General features: G+C 41.6%; 1 protein-coding gene and 2 long non-coding RNA genes across 3 annotated transcripts in view; 2 read left to right on the forward strand and 1 right to left on the reverse strand.

Annotated features, from left to right (window-relative positions):
* Positions 1 to 1,171: 1,171 nt before the first annotated feature.
* Positions 1,172 to 12,559, forward strand: LOC148187655 (uncharacterized). Its single transcript, XR_015778391.1, has 3 exons — positions 1,172 to 1,508; positions 2,750 to 2,882; positions 11,170 to 12,559. It is a non-coding gene; the product is annotated as an uncharacterized LOC148187655 (long non-coding RNA).
* The window catches only part of LOC121954615 (sprouty-related, EVH1 domain-containing protein 2-like), a 30,334-nt gene continuing 13,060 nt past the window's right edge, over positions 3,643 to 20,916 (reverse strand). The window contains exons 2-6 of the mRNA XM_042502245.2: positions 15,951 to 16,143; positions 15,692 to 15,860; positions 15,445 to 15,509; positions 8,216 to 8,374; positions 3,643 to 8,072 (exon numbers count right to left, since the gene is read on the reverse strand). Coding sequence (XP_042358179.1) covers positions 7,284 to 8,072; positions 8,216 to 8,374; positions 15,445 to 15,509; positions 15,692 to 15,860; positions 15,951 to 16,143 — 1,375 coding nt within the window. The 3' untranslated portion in view covers positions 3,643 to 7,283. The remainder of the gene's footprint in view (positions 8,073 to 8,215; positions 8,375 to 15,444; positions 15,510 to 15,691; positions 15,861 to 15,950; positions 16,144 to 20,916) is intronic.
* The window catches only part of LOC148187656 (uncharacterized), a 159,928-nt gene continuing 155,044 nt past the window's right edge, over positions 16,033 to 20,916 (forward strand). Inside the window, exon 1 of the long non-coding RNA XR_015778390.1 lies at positions 16,033 to 16,166. This is a non-coding gene — a long non-coding RNA (uncharacterized LOC148187656). The remainder of the gene's footprint in view (positions 16,167 to 20,916) is intronic.

The following is a 20,916-nucleotide window of genomic DNA, read 5'->3' on the forward strand; positions in this document are numbered from 1 at the left end:
GCCGGGGAAAGACATCTTGAAGAGACTGAAACAGGGTGTACTAGGCTTTCTTTTTCTTCTTTGTGCTTTCTGTCATTAAATACTTTACACAGAGTTTTGTGCAACAAAGTATATGGAAGTTTGTGAAACAGGATAAAATACTTCCGGCCTTGATTGACATCGTTCATGCCAGAGGTCTCCTCAGGACGTCCTTTCTGCAGAGCACTTTTATTTCTCTTTTGGTTTTGTATTAGTCCTTAAAACCTGTTAAGGGACTTTATATATGGATTCACACTATTTGTTGAATTATTTTATGAGTCTTTGTTCAAATTATTCTTTTAAAAAATCATAAAAAATGCTGACTATGGGACTTAAAGATATGAGCTGAGTATTTGTTCATGCAAATTCATTACACTTTAACCCTTTGAAACCTAGGCAAATTGGTTTGATTTCTTTCAAAAACTTGGGGAGAAGGCAATGAGCAAGACATGGCTCAAAATGAGCAAAAAAAAAACTGTAAACACTCTAAAATAAGAGCGATAGTAACTATTACTACTAATATTGTTGACTTGACATTAGCATTTAGCTCAAAGTAAAGACCTGTTGTAGCCCATGGGTGTATTGAGATACTAATGAGCTTTGAACATATGTCTCTTAACGAACATTGTAAGAGATTGGTAAAAGCAATCTTTGTAGTTCCTATTGCAAAAGAAGAGAAGCAGATATACATTTCCAACGTAATTTGAATGGTAAAAATCCATTTTTGCCACTGAGGAGATATCAAAGTCTAAAGTCATGAAAAATGTTTTTCCCAATAAATTTGAGGGCAAGTGTCAAGCACTGACTGTAAAAACAATGGATGTAGGTACCATGATGTCAACTATTATTTTGTGGACTCCCACTTTGAAGTGTCAACTTTGGCATTTTGTCTGTAGCCATCTTGTTTTTTTTTTTGGATCAACAAGTGACTGAGAAACTAAAACAAGGCCACGCAACCCCATAATGCTCGCAACCAACCAGCCTGTCACTCATAGCAACCCTGCTATTTATGATGTATAACTTTATGCCTTAATAAAATGTAAACAGGTAAGTCTAAACAAATTTCATTTATTCATTGTCATGAATGTTACAGACAAACCTTTTTTTTTGCACCAGGCTGAACACGTGTATGTTTCTGCATTTTAACGTGGGGACTGATTTAGCCAGCCTTAAGAGGAACTGCAGTTTTTATTATGTCAGTGTTATTTTCATTTTACAGCCCTGAATGTGTCTGCTCGGTTTCATGGCATACACCTGTAAATGACCTTCGCCACGCTTCTATATATTTGCATGTTTTTATTCTGTTAGGTATGGTAAGCGCTTTTATTTTGAAACGGCCATGCCGGTGAATTAGATTATAAAGGCGGACGCTTTTACTTTGAAAGGATTGTTCTGCCGGTGGCGGGATGGCGTCAAAACTGCTGAAGTGTCTCCTGAAAACGAAGGATAAAGTTAAAGTTTGTGTAACCCCTGGCCGATGAAGGCACAAGGTTTGTCAGTGTTTTATTTCGTGTTATAAGCGACATTTTGGGGCTTTTTCGACGTTTTTTCGTTGTCAAAGTGAGTGTTTGTGAGCTAGCTTAATGCTATGTTGACATTAGCCCAACGCCCGGAAATCAGTCATGCTTAATAAGCAGTAAACAGTCTGTGGTTAAATTAGGTTCGTCATTTACAGGAAGTGTAGTGTTTGTTTTGCAGCAGCTGCAGTTTGTCAAACTGTGCAGAAACTATTAAAGCTGCAGTACTTTTTTTTTTTCCAAATTCAAATCCTTTAGACCAAGTCTCAACTTCAGTTATTCAGGGGCCACTTTTGCAAAGGCCAGGGGCCCCATACATGTTTCTAGGATTTTAGGACATTTCTGGGATTTAAAGGCATCTCTCCGATTTTAGGACATTTCTTTGATTTAAGTACATTGCTAGGATTTGGGGACGTTTTTAGGATTTAGTCCATTTCTAGGATTTAAGGATGTTTCTAGGATTTTAGAACATATCTTGGATTTTATAACTTTTTTTTTTAGGATTTTAGGAAATTTCTTGGATTTTCGGATATTTTTAGGAATTTAGAACATTTTTAAGATTTTAGGAAATTTTGGGATTTTATGATATTTTTAAAATTTCAGGACATTTCTTGGATTTTATGATATTTTTAAAATTTCAGGACATTTCTTGGATTTTAGGACATTTTCAGGAATTTAGGACATTTCTAAGATTTTAAGACATTAGGGGCTTAACTAGGACCTCTGTCGGAGGTGCGTTGATCCTCCGCTGGCACTTTTTTTTTGGACAAACAAGCTCTGTTTTGGTGCTGTTTTGTGTCTTTTGACACCTTATGTAAACTAAATGTACAAAAACAATTCCCAGTGTGAATCACTGTATTTTATTGAGAATTAGAAAATTGTCAGTGGGCCACTCTGCACCCTGTTGGGGACCAGATTTGACCCGTAGGCCTTTAGTTGAGTATCACTGATTTATACTGATTGTAGGTGGGAAAGTGAATAAATATTGCAGGTTAAATATAGCTTAAAAATTAAAGCACCCAATTGGAAATTGTCATTGAGTTAAAAAGGGTTGAAAGGTGTAATTTCATGCTTGTCTAAACTGTCTAAATAGTAATTCTTATTTATTTTCAATATAAACTGTGTCTTACAAGATATTTGAAATGTGGTTAAACGTCATTAGAAGACTGAAAGGCTACAGTGTTGTAATATTTTGTTTTTGTTTTTCATCCTAGCTCTGACGGTGTGTTCACGGTGTGTTTTGGAGCTGCTGTTTGGTGAATAAAGTTTTGGGGAGCCGTCAGTCTGAGAGCAGACCATCGTACAGCCGAGGATGCTGCAATAACATCAGAAGGTCATATGCTGTAGGTAAGTGATTTTATATATTTTTATACATATTCACCAGGTTAACTAACAATGAACATTTGACAAAGAGCAAAAACGTTGCTGAGAACATAAAATCCTTTGAGAGATCTCCTTGATGTGTCACATTTAGAGGACGTTGAGCTGAGAAAATAGGTCCAAAAGCACTGTTGTTACAGGTACAGCGGCACAGAGGGGCCAGCACGAGCCAGTACGTTTACATCCACAGTACCGTGGAGCTACAGTCGTCGTTCAATTAGGCCATTTAATTGGAGTACTGTCCTTGTCCCAGTATACAAGCACTGGGGGAAAATCGATGTTTTTACGGAAGTACGTCCGACTTTCATGCTTTGGCTTTCCTATCAGATAAATGCAAAAAGCCAAAAAATTAATCATAAAAATGGTCCAGTTTGGATCGGATTAACACAGTAATTTGACTCTTTCTAACGTCATGTAAACATAATAAGAGTTGACTCCTCGTCTTGTTTTTAGTGTCTCCACAATTTTTCTCACGCAAATTCCTTTATGATTCCTTATCTTTATATTTCCATGTTTTTATTACTATTAGCGTCCATGTCCAGAAAGTCGTTTGACGCATTTTTTCCCCTTTATGAGCTGATGAGATGCACTGATAAAGTTACTAAAACAGGAGGAGCACTGAGGTAAATGATAATGCATACAGCAGAAAAGCTGCGGTTTGTTGCAATAGCCATTAACGGGGAAATACCGTCAGTCTGAGTCTAAAATTAAGCAGCAGACTCGCGTGTGGTTTCACTGTTTTCTCTCATTTTATTGGAGGCGGAAGGTAAGACACACATTTCACTTTAGTTTTCTCACAGACCTGGCCACCCTTCAGTATCTACAAAGTACTTCCTGTTCCTTCTCGAAAGCAAGAGCTACATCCATCGTACATGTTAGAAACAGTTATTTAAAAAAAAAACAAAAATAGAAATAAAAATGTACAACATACACTTGATATATATAATATAATTTTTGCTCTTTTTTTACAGAGGTAAAAATACTAAGCGTAAAAAATGGGTCTAATTCATTACAGGGTGTCGTTTCTTTAATTTTTCAATTTAAATACACAAGGAGATAAAAGAGGATGCGTTCAGGCACTTGTAAATGGCTCTGACATGTGAGAACACACTCAAACACCAGACGAGACGGAGAAAAAAGATTAAACACACTCACACGCGCTCTTTCCAATCTGATTGGCCCCGTCCCTGATTCATCACATCATCCAAGGATGTGATTACACTGGATAGGTGTTAATACGTGATAGCGTATTCAGCTGATCCCAGTAGCTTTGGATCAAGGAGCAGGAGAGGGGAAAGGGATGTGGGATAAACACACACACACACACACACACACACACACACACCAAAGACGTACATACTGGTACACAGGACAGGATGTATGAAACAGACACAACCAGGGAAGGGAAAAGGACATCCTCAGACGTTCTGTATTTTAACTACAGTAAGTGACATTTCCTTGGCAAAACAATCAGGGGTGGATGTTTGTTTCCAGCCTTTCAGCTGTTTTTCGGACTCCCGTTCTTTTCCAATGGGACCCTACTGATGTCCTGCTTCTTTCCTTTTTTTTTTTTCTTTTTTTAAATTATAAAAAGCTTATTGTTTTCCCGGTCACATCCCCTCATGCTGCCATCAACCGGGCTTCGACGAAGCATAAAGCACCCAGGCGGTTGTCAGTTTAGTGTTGTGCTGTCAGTGTGATTGGCCGACTGCAGCATCACTCACACAGCGGGTGACACAGGCAGGTTTGTTGGCGTTTTTGATTTCCTCTAATGCCCGAGTTTGTACATCGACACAGATGTCTGATTAATCTGACGTTGCTGAGTGGGCGTTATGATGTACCAAATCTGGAATAGAGGGGAAAAATACGCTGTAGGACAGAGCGATAGTGCCCGTCAGTCACATGTAACTGTGGTTTCAGTTAGTTGTCTACAATAAAAATATTTGGGCCTTAAAGCTGCAGTAGCTTTAATAAAAATGACTGTCATATTTGCTGAAACTATCTTAGTACATGACAGTAGTACATGAGACAAATAACCTGTAAAAAAATCATGTTTCTTCTTCTTCTTCTTGTGCTCCTGATGACATTAAATCCACAGCGTCTGAAAACAACCAGTAAGAAGTCTCTCAGGCACGCACACACCGCTTTGCCAACACCAGTGTACACGGCAGAGACACGTAAAGAGAAGACGACAATGAAAAGCTTTGTTTTAGTTTCACCTCTCCGGGCTCTGATTGGTTGTTTTTATGCAGATGTCTTTAGGAGCATCAGGAGGAGCCAGACAAACAGGATGTTTCCACAGATCATCTGTCTCATGTGCTACTGTTAGGATGTAGTGTTTGAGCAAGTATGACAAAAAGTATTTTTTAAAAAAGATGAAAGTTACCTACTGAAACTTTAAAGGAATACTTTGTACTTTTACTCATACTCATACTATTTGAGCAGCCAAAATACATTAAGCTTAGCGTGAAGACTGAGGAAGCAGCCAGCCTGTTCTCACTGTATTTCACGTCATATTTCATTTGTACTGTATTTGGCGGCTTCTAACTCGCAGAGTTACTGCACCTGGTAAAGACGTAGTCCATAAACAGATGCGCACACAAACCCTCTTTAAACCACAAATTGTGTTTTCCAACTTCCAATTTAGTACGGACCACAACAAACTAAATATAACGTGTTAAGTTGTGAGGTTTAGAGGTGCTTGTGGGTGGATTTTGTTACCTTTGCACAGAGCCAGGCTAGCTGTTTCCCCCCGTTTCCAGTGTTTATGCTAAGCTAAGCTAACTGCATCACAGACATGTCCGTGCTGATGATCTTTTTATCAAACTCTCGGCAAAAAAGAAGCGTTTTCAAAGTGTCAGATTACTCCTTTTACAACTGAAGAATGACAAGTATTCTCATCTGTGTTATTTGTAATTATATTTATACTAATTTTAACTTGAATGACTGTTTTAGTATCTAAATGTGCTTTTCAGATGTACATTTTGAGCAGGGATATTATGTTTTAAGTCATTTTAAACACAGTTTTTAACTTATTTAATTGAATCATTTCGATTACCATCAGTTAGGACTTTGCTGGTCCACATGTGACTGGTGGGTCCATCAGAGGCTTTAAAAGGGGGAGCTGATTGTACATCGCAAGCAAACTGGAGGCCTTAGTTCACATGAGAACCTTTTTTTTTTTTTTAAAGAGTTCCTTTTCATTACAAAAATACTTTAAACCAAGTTTAAAAAGAGTACGCGGTGAGGCTGATTGCTCGGAGCCGTAACTGTGCTCCTGGTTTTTCATCGTAGCAGACATCTTCCGAGGGACGGGGGCGAAGTCTGGAGCCAGACTCCACATTTTAAGGCATAACGGGCACCAAGTTTAACGGTATCTCTTAATTGATTTTTCAGTCCTTTGACGTGACACGGACTGCTGACTGAGGTTCTGCAGAGGATGAGGAAATCAGAGCCTTAAAATCTCCCACTGCTTCGAGTGTATGTTTGGGAAAATGAGCCAAAAACTGACTGGAATTATAAGACTGGATGGGTTCCTGGTTCAGGTGGTGGTTTAGGCACTGTTTGAAGTAAGGAGCAGGGAGACGGAGAGAACCGTGACTTTGAGCACCGTCTCGTTCAGTGAGTGAATCACAACCCAGCACCCTTTTTGCTGGTAGGTCAATTCAGTGAGAAAATAAATAGAATAAAAACACGAATCTTTGGGATATTAGAAGATTAAAATGAGTACCACGTTTGTCTCAGTGAACAAAGAAGATGTCGATGGTTGAGAGCTATGTCGACTATATACACGAGCTTTACTATGAGCTGCAGTACAGACAACAAAAAGGCCTCGGCGCACATTGTAAGCATCCGCACACGCATACACACACTCACACACGCAAAGAGGTGTAGTGTCTGATTTCTCTTGTAGCTGGAGTTGAGCTGAGCGGGCCTGATATTGGAATATAAACAAAATGGCCACGCGTACATAAAAGGAGAAAAAAAAAGAAAAGAAACAATTCAAGTTCTTTGACGCCGAGTCAGTGTACAAAGTATAAAGTACCTGCATATGTGATACATGACATATAGGTCAGCTATAAAAAAAAGGCCCCCTGAAAAAGAGTGCTCTCTCACTAGAAACAGAGCATGAAATGGCCACGTGGAGAGCTGAGAGAACTGTCTGCCGTAAGGGGGAGCTTATCTTCCCAGGCCGTTCAGAAAATGCACCAATGTTTTTTTTTGGCTTATTTCAGTGTCTGGAATTTGTAGAGAATCCCAGAGAAACCAAGGCAAGAGAGTGAGCAGCCACGACCACTTGTCCCCTCTGTTTGTCCCCGTACTTCCCTTTCCCTGTGCTTGCGTTGGGTAATTTCCGAGCGCGGCGGCTCAGCTCAGGGCCTTGTGTCGGCCCCCGCAGCAGCCGCACCTGAGCCCCGCCCGGTGGCAAGCGTGGAGAGGCGGGTAGAGGCAGAGGCAGGGCGCCACCACGGACAAACCGAGCAGCGCTAACCAGCGTGAGCCGAGTCGGCCTCCCCCGCTGCCCTCGCCTCCGTCACAGGAGCAGGGGTCCGAGTAGTCCCCCTCGGGGTCGGACATGCAGTGGTAGAGCATGGTGTCTGCCAGCCACATGCAGCTGACCCGCCGGATGCACGCCCGCACAGGGTCCGGCGCATCGTGACACCGGCCTCTCCGGTTGTCAGAGATGTAAAAGGCCTCGCCGCAGTGCTCACACTGAGCGCGCTCTAACCCGTCCTCCTTCCGCCCCTTTCCGCCATTTGTGGATGGCGAGGAGCTCGGGAGGAAGGAGCGGGGCTGGTTAGAGACCACAGAGGAGAAGCCCTGGCGATATGAGCCGCCGTGGCCCTTACTGACCAAGGGTCCGAGGGCGGGGTCAGAGTCTGAGGGTGACAGGGCTGGGGCCAGAGGATAGGTGTAGTCGTGCTTCTGCGCCTCCGTCTTGGCAAAGTGGACGTAGGGCTCAGAGTCGTCCATTTGAATGAACTTGTCACGCACGGTGGCGTGGCGGTAGTCCTCATAGCCCGTGAGCCAGGCGCGGTCTGACTGGCGTCCGTAGTGACGCTCGGTGGTTCGCTCCCAGCTGCGCTCCCGAGGGTTGATACGGACGATTTCCTCGTCCTCCTGGAAGGTGACATGGCGGGGAAGCCGAGACAGCGGCTGATGAGAAAGATTGAATAAAAACACGTTACGTTTGTTCAGGTGACGAGTAAACAAAAAATAACAACAACTTTATTTAAACAAAATCAGGGGAAATAAACAGCCAAACAAATGTCTTTTCCACAGTCTGCTCTTTGTCTCACCTGGTCCAAGAAGTAGTGGTCTGAGAGCCGGTAAGGGTCGTGGAGGTCGTGGCGATGTCCCAGCATGCACTTGTGTCTCTGCGGAAGGGGCGAGGACTCGAGCGGCTGCAGAGAGCTCTCCAGTTTCTGGGAGGAGTTGGATGAGCTGTCTGTGGTGTTCTGAGGACACAAACAAACACAGGATGCCGGCTGTAAGCTGCGCTCTGATTGGATACGCCAAACAAATAGTTGCTGTGAGAGGACGCCACCATTGGACAAACAAAAACAGGAAGCGTCGGCGCAGCTCTGATTGCGAAAACAGGAAGCGTGAGCTCTACTTCTCGAGACACTTGATCCACATTTGGATCAGTGTGTGTGAGTCAAAACTTTTATAAACAACATCTGCCATGAAACATCTGCAACATGCACGGAGAAAACATCTTCGTAATCATCAAATATAAAATCTAAATTAGATCTACCCGCGTTAAAATAAATAAATAAATAGGATGGACACAATATTAGAAACACCTCAGCTCAAACTGCAACCTCCAAATTAAAAATACAGTTAAATCCACACTGCTCTACAACAGTTTAGACAAAAATGAAATATTACAACCTTTATGAAGGTAACATTTATTGCAGGACTGATGTATTTAGATTGCATTAGTTTAAGTTAAGAGAAAACTCAAGTCAAGAAAACCCCCCAAAAATTACAAAAACCTTTGGCTAATCGTAAAAGGTGCAGTGTGTAAGATTTAGGGTGATTTAGTGGAATCCAATTTTTACCAGGAGCTGAAAAATCCCCTAAGATCTCCTGATCTAAAAAACAAACCAAACAGGTTCTTAAAAACCGGTAAAAACACTGAATAAAGCAGTTTCGTGCCACAAATCAGTGTTTCTACAACACAGTTTGGCATGTCGCAGACGGGCTGTTAGCCTTACACCTCCTAATCGGTGCTCAGGATTTTTCTTTCAGACCTTAAGATCCAGATGTTTAGGAGGTTTTCACCAGGTGCTGAATTACCTGCAGAAGTTTCTTTCTCTCCAAAACAACTGGACCTGGTGATTTAAACCAATAAAAACACAGAATATTGCAGTTTTATGTTTAAAAAAATCACGTTTTTCCAGCGGCTGTTGCAAAAATCTAGAGCCAGTGTTTGGTTAATTTGTTTGGGCTACCGTAGAAACATGGCGGTGCAACATGACGACCCGCTCCCTACGTAGATGTAAACGGCTGATTCTAAGGCAACAAAAACATGATTCTTTTTTCAGGTGATTGTACGCTAAAGAAAACATACCTATTATATTATAATTCACTTCTGCTAATATTTATACCCCTAAATCCAACACCCTGCTTCTTTAATCTGACTGATCGTTTCAGCACTAACAAAAACAACCATAAAGTCCCACAGCTGTTAAATCCACTTTAACAGACAATATTGTTTAACGGTTAGCGATGCTCGATATAAAGTTGATGGTGCGAGTTGATATTCGGAAACCAGCATTCAATATTTTGCAGTATCACCTTTTTTGTCCTCTCCCCTGAGTCTTCTCCCCCAGCAACCTGTCCTCTTTCCCTCAATCTCACTTTCTACACATTTCACCTTCCCGTCTCTTTCCACCACTGTGTGTGTGTTTTTGTGTGTGTGTGTGTGTGTGTGTGTGAACAGTATCCTGTCCCCTTTCTGTTAAAGGCTGTCAGGGCTCCACTCCAACTCAAACCTTGGCCAGACACTAGACAGTGGAGCCGCTGCCGTGTAGCGCTCAGACAGACAGATTTCAGACAGGCACACTGGGGGTCAGCCTCTGTGGGGCGTCGCAGTGTCCCAGCTGATAGGAGCGAGATATTCAAGATGTGTTTGACCCAGCAGAAAGGGTGCAGGTGTCTGAGTGAGAGAAAGCTTAGACGACTTTCTTCATGAGATTTCTTTACTCAAAGGTGGCTTGTTCTGTTTTAAAATCCCTCTCTGCATTTGTTTTGTGTTGATTTGAGTATCACTTGGATAATCACCATGAGTCAAAAGAGCAGCAGAAACTCCTATCAATGATCAACAAGCTAAAAAAAGTTTGGCCGTGGCTGAGTTTTACATGATGATCTTGTGCCAGCAGCTCACAGCAGCTATGAGATTTCCGTGCTTCCGTTTTTCCGAAGCCGATGTGATTTAATTCCACGAAGAAAAAAAAAAAAAATTCCACCTGACAAGCACAAAAAAGATTTGAAGTTTGATTCCAGCTGTTGAAATGTTCCTATTTCTCTTCAACTTTTACTGGAAAGACGGAAAGAAATAAACGGCTGTGGTTGTATCTGACTTGATCCTGTCCAAATGCTGAAGTGTCCTTGAGCAAGACACTGAAGCTCAGATTGCTCACCATGTACATTTTGATGAAACTAGAGTCCACAGCCATGCTCGCTGCTCTGTGAGGCTGCGCTTTGAGATAAATGCTAACACTTTGATGGAAGCATGATAACGTGTTTACCTTTTTTTTTTGTCTTAGTCGAGCCTGTTAGCATGCAAACGTTCACTAAGTGGCAGTAAACACTAAGCACAACCGAAAGATGATGGGAAAGTTTTGCAGGTATTTGGTCATTAACAAAAGTAATGGACAAAAGAATATTACACCTGCAAAATGACCATTTGTATATTAATTACTCTCTCTGTGTTTCCTTAAATTCCTGCAGAAAACGTTTTTTTTTTAAAACACCTCCATTGTGAACAAAGAATCCAAAAAAGGCGCACATTCTTATTGAATTAAAGTGATCAGGGTCTGGATTTAACAACAGCAAAACTATATCAAAACATATGCTTACAAACTTTCACACAACTTGTCCAACATAATCAAAACCTCAACCTTCTCACCAACCATTTTGATAATCAATTTGATGATCAGACGTTTTTCAAGCAATGCTGTCAAACATTTGCTGGTTCCAACTTTTTAAATGACAATTTGCTGCTTTTCTTTGTCATTTATCACAGGAAATGAAGAGTCAGTGGGTTTTGGATTACTGGTTGGACCAAAGAGGCAAATTAAAAGAAGTGACCTTGTGCTCTGGAAAAATTGTGGTAAGCATTTTTTTATTTTTTAAAAAATATTTTATAGACAAAACAATTAACTAATCATCAAATTAGCTGATAATAAAAATCGTTTTTTTGCAGCCCTACCCTAAAAATGACAAGTCTCTTTGGAAAAAAAGCTGCCAAAATAAATCTAATATAACAAAAACAACACCCCAAATAATGGTTACATCCGTCATTGCGGTCAGCAGAAAGCTTGGCATTTTTTATTTTTTTAACTACTTCCAAATGATTTGACATCTTCATCGCTCCATCGTCCGGTCGGTGCTATGCTACGGGTGTCAAAACAGCAGGAACTCTTGCAGCATTAACACGGTCCATTGCAAGGCAACTTATCACCCCCGGAAATCCCAACAAACTTATTCTCAAACTTTATGAAAATGACAAACTCCAACACGCTTACAACCAACCCTCTGAATTATTTGCCAGAGTTATATGACCCAGATCTGGTGTGTGTCTGTCTGTCTGTCTGCTGAAGCTATCCCTGATTATATCCTGCTCCCCACATGGATACCGCCATGCTGAGAATTTCCCCCAGCTTTCTTACAAAGCCCTCAGAGCAGCCGGCCAAAAATAACATAACATGCTGCCTCCGCTCCGGGCCCCGCCCCCCTGGAGAAGACATTACCGGGGGGAGGAGCCGATACGGTTTAAAACCAGTCCGACGCTGGCCTCCACGGCTGCAACTAATTCAAAACACAGACACAGACTTTCTGCTGCAAGCTGCATACGAGAAAAGAGAGACAGAGAGGAGTTGAGGGGGAGAGTTTATATTTCTGGACATCCTCTCTCTATATATTCTGGCCCAAGGCTGGACAGAGGGCATTTCAAGTTATTTTCTGACACAAAACATGCCCCGACTCAAAGCTCGGGAGGATTCATCCTTCAACAGGCCCGTCTCGCTCTCCTGGGATGAGCCCAGAATTGCTTCAATAGCTCTCACTCCCCCTGTTGTGAATGAGCCAAAATAGAGACAGAGAGAGAGGGAGACGTGCTGAAGGGAGGGACAGAGGAAGGGTTGGGTTAAGTTTAGGTTTGGCGAACGAGGAATAATTTAGGGAAGTATGTCCATCCTCACTCTCCCACCCCTCCGCACCGTCCTCCCCCGTCCCCCCCTGAAGGCTGTAAATCTGCTGCAGCATTTCCCCCTGTCCACGACTGCCCGCCTCACAAACCCTGCCGCCACCGCTAACTTTAGGAAAGGTCATTAGCACAGGCTGAGAGGAGCACAAGCAGAACTGAACCCATCAGCGTGTCCCTTTAACTTGTGATTTTCAATGTTAATTCTAAATTTGACAATGTGGTGGTTATTCACAAGACAAACATCAAGCTTGTTGAAGCCCCAGTAGGAAAATGACTCATATAAATGAAACACTGCATTTTTGTGTCATTTCAAGAAGCCAAAACATTTTTTGTGCCATTGTTGTTTTCCAAAATGCTGACCAATTCTCTGTGCTTTCAATTACATGTTTTTTGTTCAGACTACAGGCTTGTAGTTCCTCTCATTCAGGCGACGAATGCATGTGTAAGTCTGCTAGTTATTACCTGCAATCTTTATGGTGTGTTCAAGAAAAACGTTTTTCAGCTGATATGCTAAATATTTCTCTAGACAGCCTTTATTGGTGCAAGGTCTTTTGTATCCCCTGTTACACAACTTGTTCTAGGCAGGAATATTGTGCCATTATGCAGCATGCTGTTCTGGATATAAGGTATGATTGCAGAATAGGGGGACAGCGTTGTCCCACCTTTTAGGTCGCAATGGGAGTGGCCGTGGGCAGTGGCTGAAAATAAATTTGGAAAAAATGAGATTCGAGACCTTTCTACCCAAGCAGAGGACAAGATCAGCAGCCATATAAAGCCTCAATCTGCTCAACACCTGGCCCCAACACCTGGCTTTTTAATGCAATGGACAAGTGTACACCCCACATTCATATCCCCGTCAAATGGCTCTGCAGTAGTCACGGATATTTATCGCCTCCAACTCTGGTTGGCATTGATTGAAACACAACACGCTAAATGAACGCACTAATTTAAGCTTCTTAGCACTTAAACATTAGTCCAGATTTGTCTGCACTGAGTGTGAAAGATAGACTGAATCATTAAGAGACACAGAAAGAAACACCAAACACCAAAACCACACACATACAGGAAGGCACACCTGTGTACACAACTCTGCTCTACTGGAAATGGGAAAGGAGTCTATAGCCTACTTTTAGCGGGTTTACCCGTGTTTGAAAAACCTGTGTGCACACACTAATATTGGTGGGAGACGGGTATAACAGAGATGATCATTATTGCCACGTTGTGCCATTGTTGTTGTTTAGAAAGTGCTGCAGACACATATGTCATGCTAGAGGCAAATGCTGTTGTGTTACATTTTCACACCCATCACTCCTTGTTTGAGTCCACGATGCTGTCTCAAATCACACACTGGAACGTCACAATGTCGCTGTTGTTTGTTTCTGAGTAAAAATGCAAAGGTGGCATGAAAAAGGGCCCGTGGTCGAGGGCACACAGGATGAACCATCCCTGTGCTTCAAATATTAAACTGTAATTTGTAATATTGGACTCACTAGTTTGAAAGAAGGTTGTTGTTTTCTACAGAGCTTTAACTGAAATAGAAGTGAGCAGCTGAGTCATGTTTTTGGGGTAAATACAGCGGCTTTTTAATCAACAATAAACCAACAAACTGTCAAGAATTTGTTGCACAGAAAGCTTTAACTTTCCTAAAAACCCAGCGCTCCATTTCAGGGGTTGCTCCACCCCTCTGACAGCGCTGCAGCCTCCCCTCCGCCCCTCCTCATGTGTTTGTATGCGTCTCTGTGGTGGCTGTACACTCCCAGCAGAGCACCTATTAGTCTTGGCCCTTACAGACAGCTCGAGTCAAAGATGAACCACGAGGCACTTCCTCTCGTAAATCACCGGCCCTGCGCTAAGCTGGGAAACAGCTGCTAGCTGCTAGTTTGGTGGCGGGCGGCTCTCTTTTTTTCAACTGGGAGGGTGGAGAGAGTGGGTGAGGAAGGAGGAAGGAGAGAGGAGGGGGTCGCCAGGAGAGAGCGAGGTGGTGGGATACAGGAAGTGACCTTGTGACCCGGCCTGCTGCTCCTGGTGTCAGGTTACAGAGTGGGGGGAGGGGGCCCTTCATTCTAGCTTAAGGTAGACACACACACACACACACACACTTCATGAGTGGTGGCAGGTATATGTGACACAGGGGGAATCCTAAGTGAAGTTGAAATACTTTATGCTACTGGGACGAAGCAAGGTTTTAATTTTTTTTGGCTGTACAAGACTCCTGTGGGGTTTTGGCTACATTTTTAATCAGTGTGTAGAAATAGTTTAACTTCAATGATGAATCCTGAGGGTGTCTGTCACCTTAAACAGCTTCTCTCTTACTTTATTGATCTACTCAGACTTGTGTGGAGACACATCATATGCAAAATTAGCTAAATTTGATATTGACAGATTATGTCAATGTCCTTATTTCCAGCAAGTGTATTTTGTTCAGATGTGACATCCGAGTTATTGCACCATGACACCTTAAGGTGCATCCTCGCTATATGCGACCAATTCGCCTAAACTTGCGTCCACCCTATCCTCCCATTCGCTTGTGGCTCCGGCTCGATTGATTGTTTGTCACGCTATCTCATCGAGCGGGCAGCTTGGTCCACATCCCAGATTTCCAGCATACTTTTTGCATCAAATCAATGAATGGAAGCCAATTTCTGGTCACATGTATTGATGTATTATGGGCATCCACCTTTACAGGGCATTCACAGGCCATGTTTTTTGTGCCCTCAAATTTATATATAGTGAAAAATGCATGCTTAAAAGCGAGAGTGATGCCAGCATAGCATGCAAGCCTACTTTCAGGGTGTGATGGCTGCACCCTGAGATAAACCAAGTTCAGCTTTTGGAAGGCAGCAACGCACAATGTATGTCACGTCATGAAAAACAACCAATCACAGCCAGCAGATAACTTCCCCTCTTCAAAATCAGTCTTTAATAAATATGGAGAAGTTGGTCTTTTTAGTGCAGGACTTTCCAGAGCTGTCCCATGGACAACATTTAAGGGCTGATACACATTTTTAAAAAATGTCACAGGTGCATCATGACTCTGGACCCTCTTTTACCCATAAATCCCACTTGCGTAGTACATGAATGTAGGAAACTTACAGTAAAGACATCGTCGTCACCAAGTTCGCCCTCATTCTGGAGTGCTGTAGAGGAGGTTGTGGAGCCTACAGAGAAGAAAACATTCTTTAATTCAAGAGTCCAACACTTTACTGGATGGTTCATTCATGATAGCATCAATGTTCATGCATTGACTGTCAACATGGGAAAATAAACAGAATCCAAGGAGGTATCCGTGATACAGGAACACCTGGGTCACTTCATGCACCTATATAGTTGGTCCTCCTACCTTCAGCCAGGTCCTCGATGGCTTTCCGTACCCCTCTGTCAAACGCTCTGGCATCAGCTGGACTCTGAAAGGACAGGCCACACTTCCTGTCCTCCACCTTCCAATGATGAAATGTGGGCGTTGCTATGGTGTACACAAGGTCCTTCCTCAGCGGACAGTCCAGGATTACCTGTTTAATGAGAATTTCCACATCAATTTCCATATCTTATCCTTAAATGAACTTTGACACACTGTAGTTGACGTCTCTGTTTGTGTTTACCTGTTTGTCCCGCAGCCGCTCACCACGGATGAGGAACTGGGAGCTGCTGGAGGTCGGCACGGGCGCCAGCTCTGGAGGCAGGAGGCGGCACACACCCACCCTGCTCAGAGCTCCCCCGTCCTGGGCCAGCCAGCCACCGCTCGAGTCGTCCCGCGTCATCACCACCGCTTTCACACGCACGATGTAGCTGTCACTGCAGAGACAAAAGAGACAGAGGTAAGATTATTAGCATGATTACTGAAATGTATGTTTTTGTGCCCGCCTCCGTTATCGTCAAACTAATAAGTACACACGATAAAATCTTGTAGGGTGTTGCCATATCTAAAATGCCACCCACAGTATTTCCTGTTTACTTATTTTTTTACTGTGCTAGATACTTAATTTCATTTCCATCCAACTTCAAAACACTTTGCATTATCTACCTATTATCTAAACTTCATGAAGATTATAATTGAAGCCAGTTAACATGTCAGCAGACAATAAGAGAAGAATACAGGAGGTTTCAATCAATATTTAAGAGCGCAACAACCTCAAAATCTTCACTATGCACCACCTATGCATATTTTACATAAAATAAAAAAACTTCAGGCAACAAAGACTCTTCCCCATGCAGCAAAGACTGGTTCATCCTGGTCCTAACCAACAAAAATCAACCATAAACTTAAACTTGTTTTTATTTTTTGAGTGAAGAGTGTTAATGGCACAACAGTTTATTATAGAGCTGGTTTCACACAGTGGCAGAATGTTTGAGGGCGTCTCTTAAGTCACGACTTCGCCTGGTCCTCGCCGTGCCGAGGTGGGAGATGTCACACCGGGAGCAGCCAGCATGAACACACACACATTCACACTTTAATGTAAATGTAGCTCAGTGCTGCATTTTCTTTGTTGGTAATCATAACTTCATTGGCGAGAAAAACTAGACATGATATGATTGTTTAATTCATCAAATACTGTGAATATTAGCAGGGGTGGCCACCTCAACTTTTAAATTCAATGTAATAAAAATATAAACAAAGGTCTGCACACTGTTGCTCTGTTAAGTGCAAAAATCCACAAATAGCATTTTGGTTTTAATCACAATCCTCAACAAATTTGGATTTGCCAATGCTATTTCATAAGCTGGCCGTTGTTTAGGTTTTCAATACTACTAACTAAATATCATTAGACAAGAGGAGTCACAGTCTGCACGGCATACCATCTTGGCCAAACATTTTCCTGTCATTATTTATAAAAATGTTCCTTATTTGAGTGTCCAGTGGCCTACTATAATATGATATAATATAATATAATAATGCCAGGGACATTTGTTGAATGTTACCCATTTTCTCTCTTCCCCAGCTTCCTGTCTGTAACTCTATAGTCACTATGAAATCAAGGCAAAATGTCAGAAAAATACTAAAAAAAAGTCCCTTATTAGGCAAAATTACAGAAAATGTAAAGATTTGTGAAGATGCAAAGACTCTCCACTTCAAATTCTCACATGATTGCTAAAATAGATAACAGAAATAATGCAATTTGGATTATTATTTGTCATTAACTTAAGAGATTTTGTATACAGTGTAAGAGTGGGGATCAATACACGGACACCAAATCTCTTTTTTTCCCCTTGTTTTAAATATATAAATCAATCTTGCAAATGCAAATTTAACTTTTGGTAGCCTACTATAAATAATAAAATACATTTCTTTTACAGTTCGCTCAGAACAGTTTGCTGCAATAAAACTGACTAACTCTAGATGAACAGACTAAAATCCTAATTTCTTATTAGATCAAACAGATGTTGACAAAATTTTCCTTTGGGGACATAATTTGCAATTGAGAAAAAGTAATAAATCGCAATATGTGTTCATAATACTCCTATAGCAATGCATTTACAATCATGATAATATTGTATCGTGACTTAAGTACTGTGATAATATCGTATCATGATAGTATTGTTTCGTGGGGCATCTGGTGATTCCTACCCCTCAGACATGCCAAATGTGGGGATTTGCTAATTTTCATTGTTTAATTTTGTTGTAGATCTTTGGACTGTTGGTCAGACAAAACAAGTAGGGCTGTACCTTGAAAGTTAGAGGCTCGAATCATGAGTCGGTGACCCTCTGTTGACTGAGATCACTTCAAATCGAACAGTTGTTTTTTCTGTGCAGTGCACTTCTGGGGAGGTTTTGGTCCCCAGATTTTGCTGCAAAGTGAGTGCTATTTTTCACGCTGCTCTTTGCAGCTGCTGATATGCAGGCAGCGACACGAAGGGAGAAAAAATTGCACAGTAAGGTGAAGAAATGGTGAATTTACAGCTTACAGCAAGTTAATAGGATACAGGCTCTGGCTTTTGTTGATGACTAATGTTGCCAAAAAATGTTATGCATTCATGATATGTCGTTAGCACTGTTAGCTCGTTTACTATGACGTGAATGCTGCTATCACATTGAACATCTCAGTTCAAACTTAAAAACTTAGAGAACAAAACAAACCCAACTCGACTGGCATAATTCTGGGTGGGATGCAGCCATAAAAACAAGAAATTTAAACCTGTCACCTTGGACTCTTATTGGCATTTGTTACTATTTTCTAATCATTTTAATCACTTAATCCAAAATATATTGATAAATGAATATTATAAGTTGCAGCCCTGTAAGCCTAAAATAGAGTTTAGTTAATTTGTGCACTTTCAGCCGATTTAAATCCATTGGACTGATCACGCGTCACACAAACTGACTGATAACACAGCTACAGTTTATTCTATACAGCAGCACAAAACAATACATGACAAAAACTCCCTGCAGTCAATGGAGTCATCAGTGACTCTAACGTGAGACAACACAATGGAGACTGAACAGTAAAGCACAAGACATTCTCAAGCATCAGTAGGACAGCCACCACCCTCACAGGGACACAATGAACACGGCCACAATCCACATGAATGATCTGACAATAACAGGATGTACCTCTGTGTATTCTGTCAATGTGTGTGTGTGTTTGTGTGTGTGTGTGTGTGTGTGTGTGTGTGTGTGTGTGTGCGTGCGTGCGGGTGGCAGAGGGATGAAGAGAGAAAGAGAAAGAGAACGAGAGTGGGAGTGAATGAGAGAGGTGTTGTTATATAATTAGCTTACAGACAGTCCCGGGGATTTGGTGCGCACGCGTGCACAAACACACACACACACACACACACATGCACGCACGCACACATGCACGAATGCACGCACGCACGCACACAGGTGGCAAAACTGGTTCACCAGCTCCCGCCCACACACATTCATAAAACTGACTGAATGACAGACTGACTGGGTGACAGCAGACAAACAGCCTGCACAGAAAACCAGCTACAGATTCTCCCACAAGGTCTGCACTTTTCTGTAAACACACACACACACACACACACACACACACACACACATTCACACATGCTTACAATAAAAAGCTTCTTCTGAAACCACTTCATCAAATTAGACTTTTCCATTCAGATATATAAAGGTTTGTTGTGTTTGGGCTTTATAGACACACAAGCCCAAACTTATATTTGCAAGTATTTTGCAACATTAAATAAAGACATTCAGTGTTGACCTAAAAACATAACTGGAAGTGTAAAATTGTTGTTGGCAGACTGGAACTTCAGTGGTGAAGTTTGCAGGCAGGTGTCATTTCACTTGACATGTCAAGCCACAATCGGCGGAGGCAAACAGTCATTCAGGTTCTGCTGAGCCACGTGGGAAACTCGAATGGCAACAAAGGAAATTGACTGAATATAGTAACGTCAATGATCTATTTATAATTCCATTATTTCATATCTTGAGAGGAAGCAATCAAATGTTCTTTACAGTTCCTGCCCAGAGACTACCGTGCAGGGTACTGAATATGAAAGTGCAACAAGGCTTCTGGTAACTGGCTTTTTCTAAGAACTTATTAATGTCATTTCACGTCTTCACAACCTACTGAGGTTATATGTTTGACTGGCACATTTGACTTGAATTGTTGGTGATATCGTTCGATGCAGGATTGCTCTGGGTGGCAGCATGCTACCTGTATGGTGAGCCATGCATTTGTGTCATTTTTTTGTAGTGCTTCAAAAGGTCTTTGCATGGCGGAAACATCCAGTGGAGTAGTGGTGGTTCATGAGGTGGATGTACCATTAGTGAGATAAGATTCCTATGTAGTCCATTGAATTTTTGGGTGTTAACAGTCAGGAAAAGAGGTGGATACAACCAATACACATGCATATACACACCACTACGCCACTGTAAACATCTAAAGGAGTGAATATAAAAAGGCTTGAAGATGGTCTCTAACCAAAAGCCTGCTTATTATGAAGATTATTGAACAGATTTAGGTGCCAACATGCTTTTTCATGCATTGCGACAGTTTTAAAGCTCTAACATCGTTGCAAAATCTGTTAGTTTTCTCTCTTTATTTTGTGAATAAAATCTAAGGGAGTACAAGGGATTTATAAAGTAATTCAAAATGACTGATGAAAATTGTTATTCAGATAAATAACCTTCATTTTCAAATAAACACGCGAGTCGTGTGTGTACATGTTGTGTTAGGAGGATGTTGGCGTTAGGGAGGTTTTCTAACCTCTCTGCCTGATGTAACAGATATCGTGACCAGAAACCAGTAAAGTGTATTTAGGCCTGTCACCACTCTTATCGACTTATCTAGGTCAGCAGAAATGATTGAGGTCATGCCCATATTTAATTCAGTATTGCCAGTGTGTTTATATGTGTGTTTGTTTAAACAAACACACATATAAACACACAGAAGAATAAACAGCAGGGTTCCCACTACTAATATATGATTTGGGTAAAGCGTGTTAATCGAATGAACAGAAAAAAACTATACTTAGACACATTTTTCTGCCATTTCTTGTCATATTAGAGCTTTTTGCTCGTTGAAAGGGTGTTTTTGCATTATTATGCTATTACATTATCTTTATAAAGTGCCCCAAAAATGATCGAATGATCGCCCTGGT

This window comes from Plectropomus leopardus, chromosome 13 (genome assembly GCF_026936395.1).
Source record: "Plectropomus leopardus strain MGB_pleo_1.0 chromosome 13, ASM2693639v1, whole genome shotgun sequence".
Lineage (NCBI taxonomy): Eukaryota > Metazoa > Chordata > Actinopteri > Perciformes > Serranidae > Plectropomus > Plectropomus leopardus.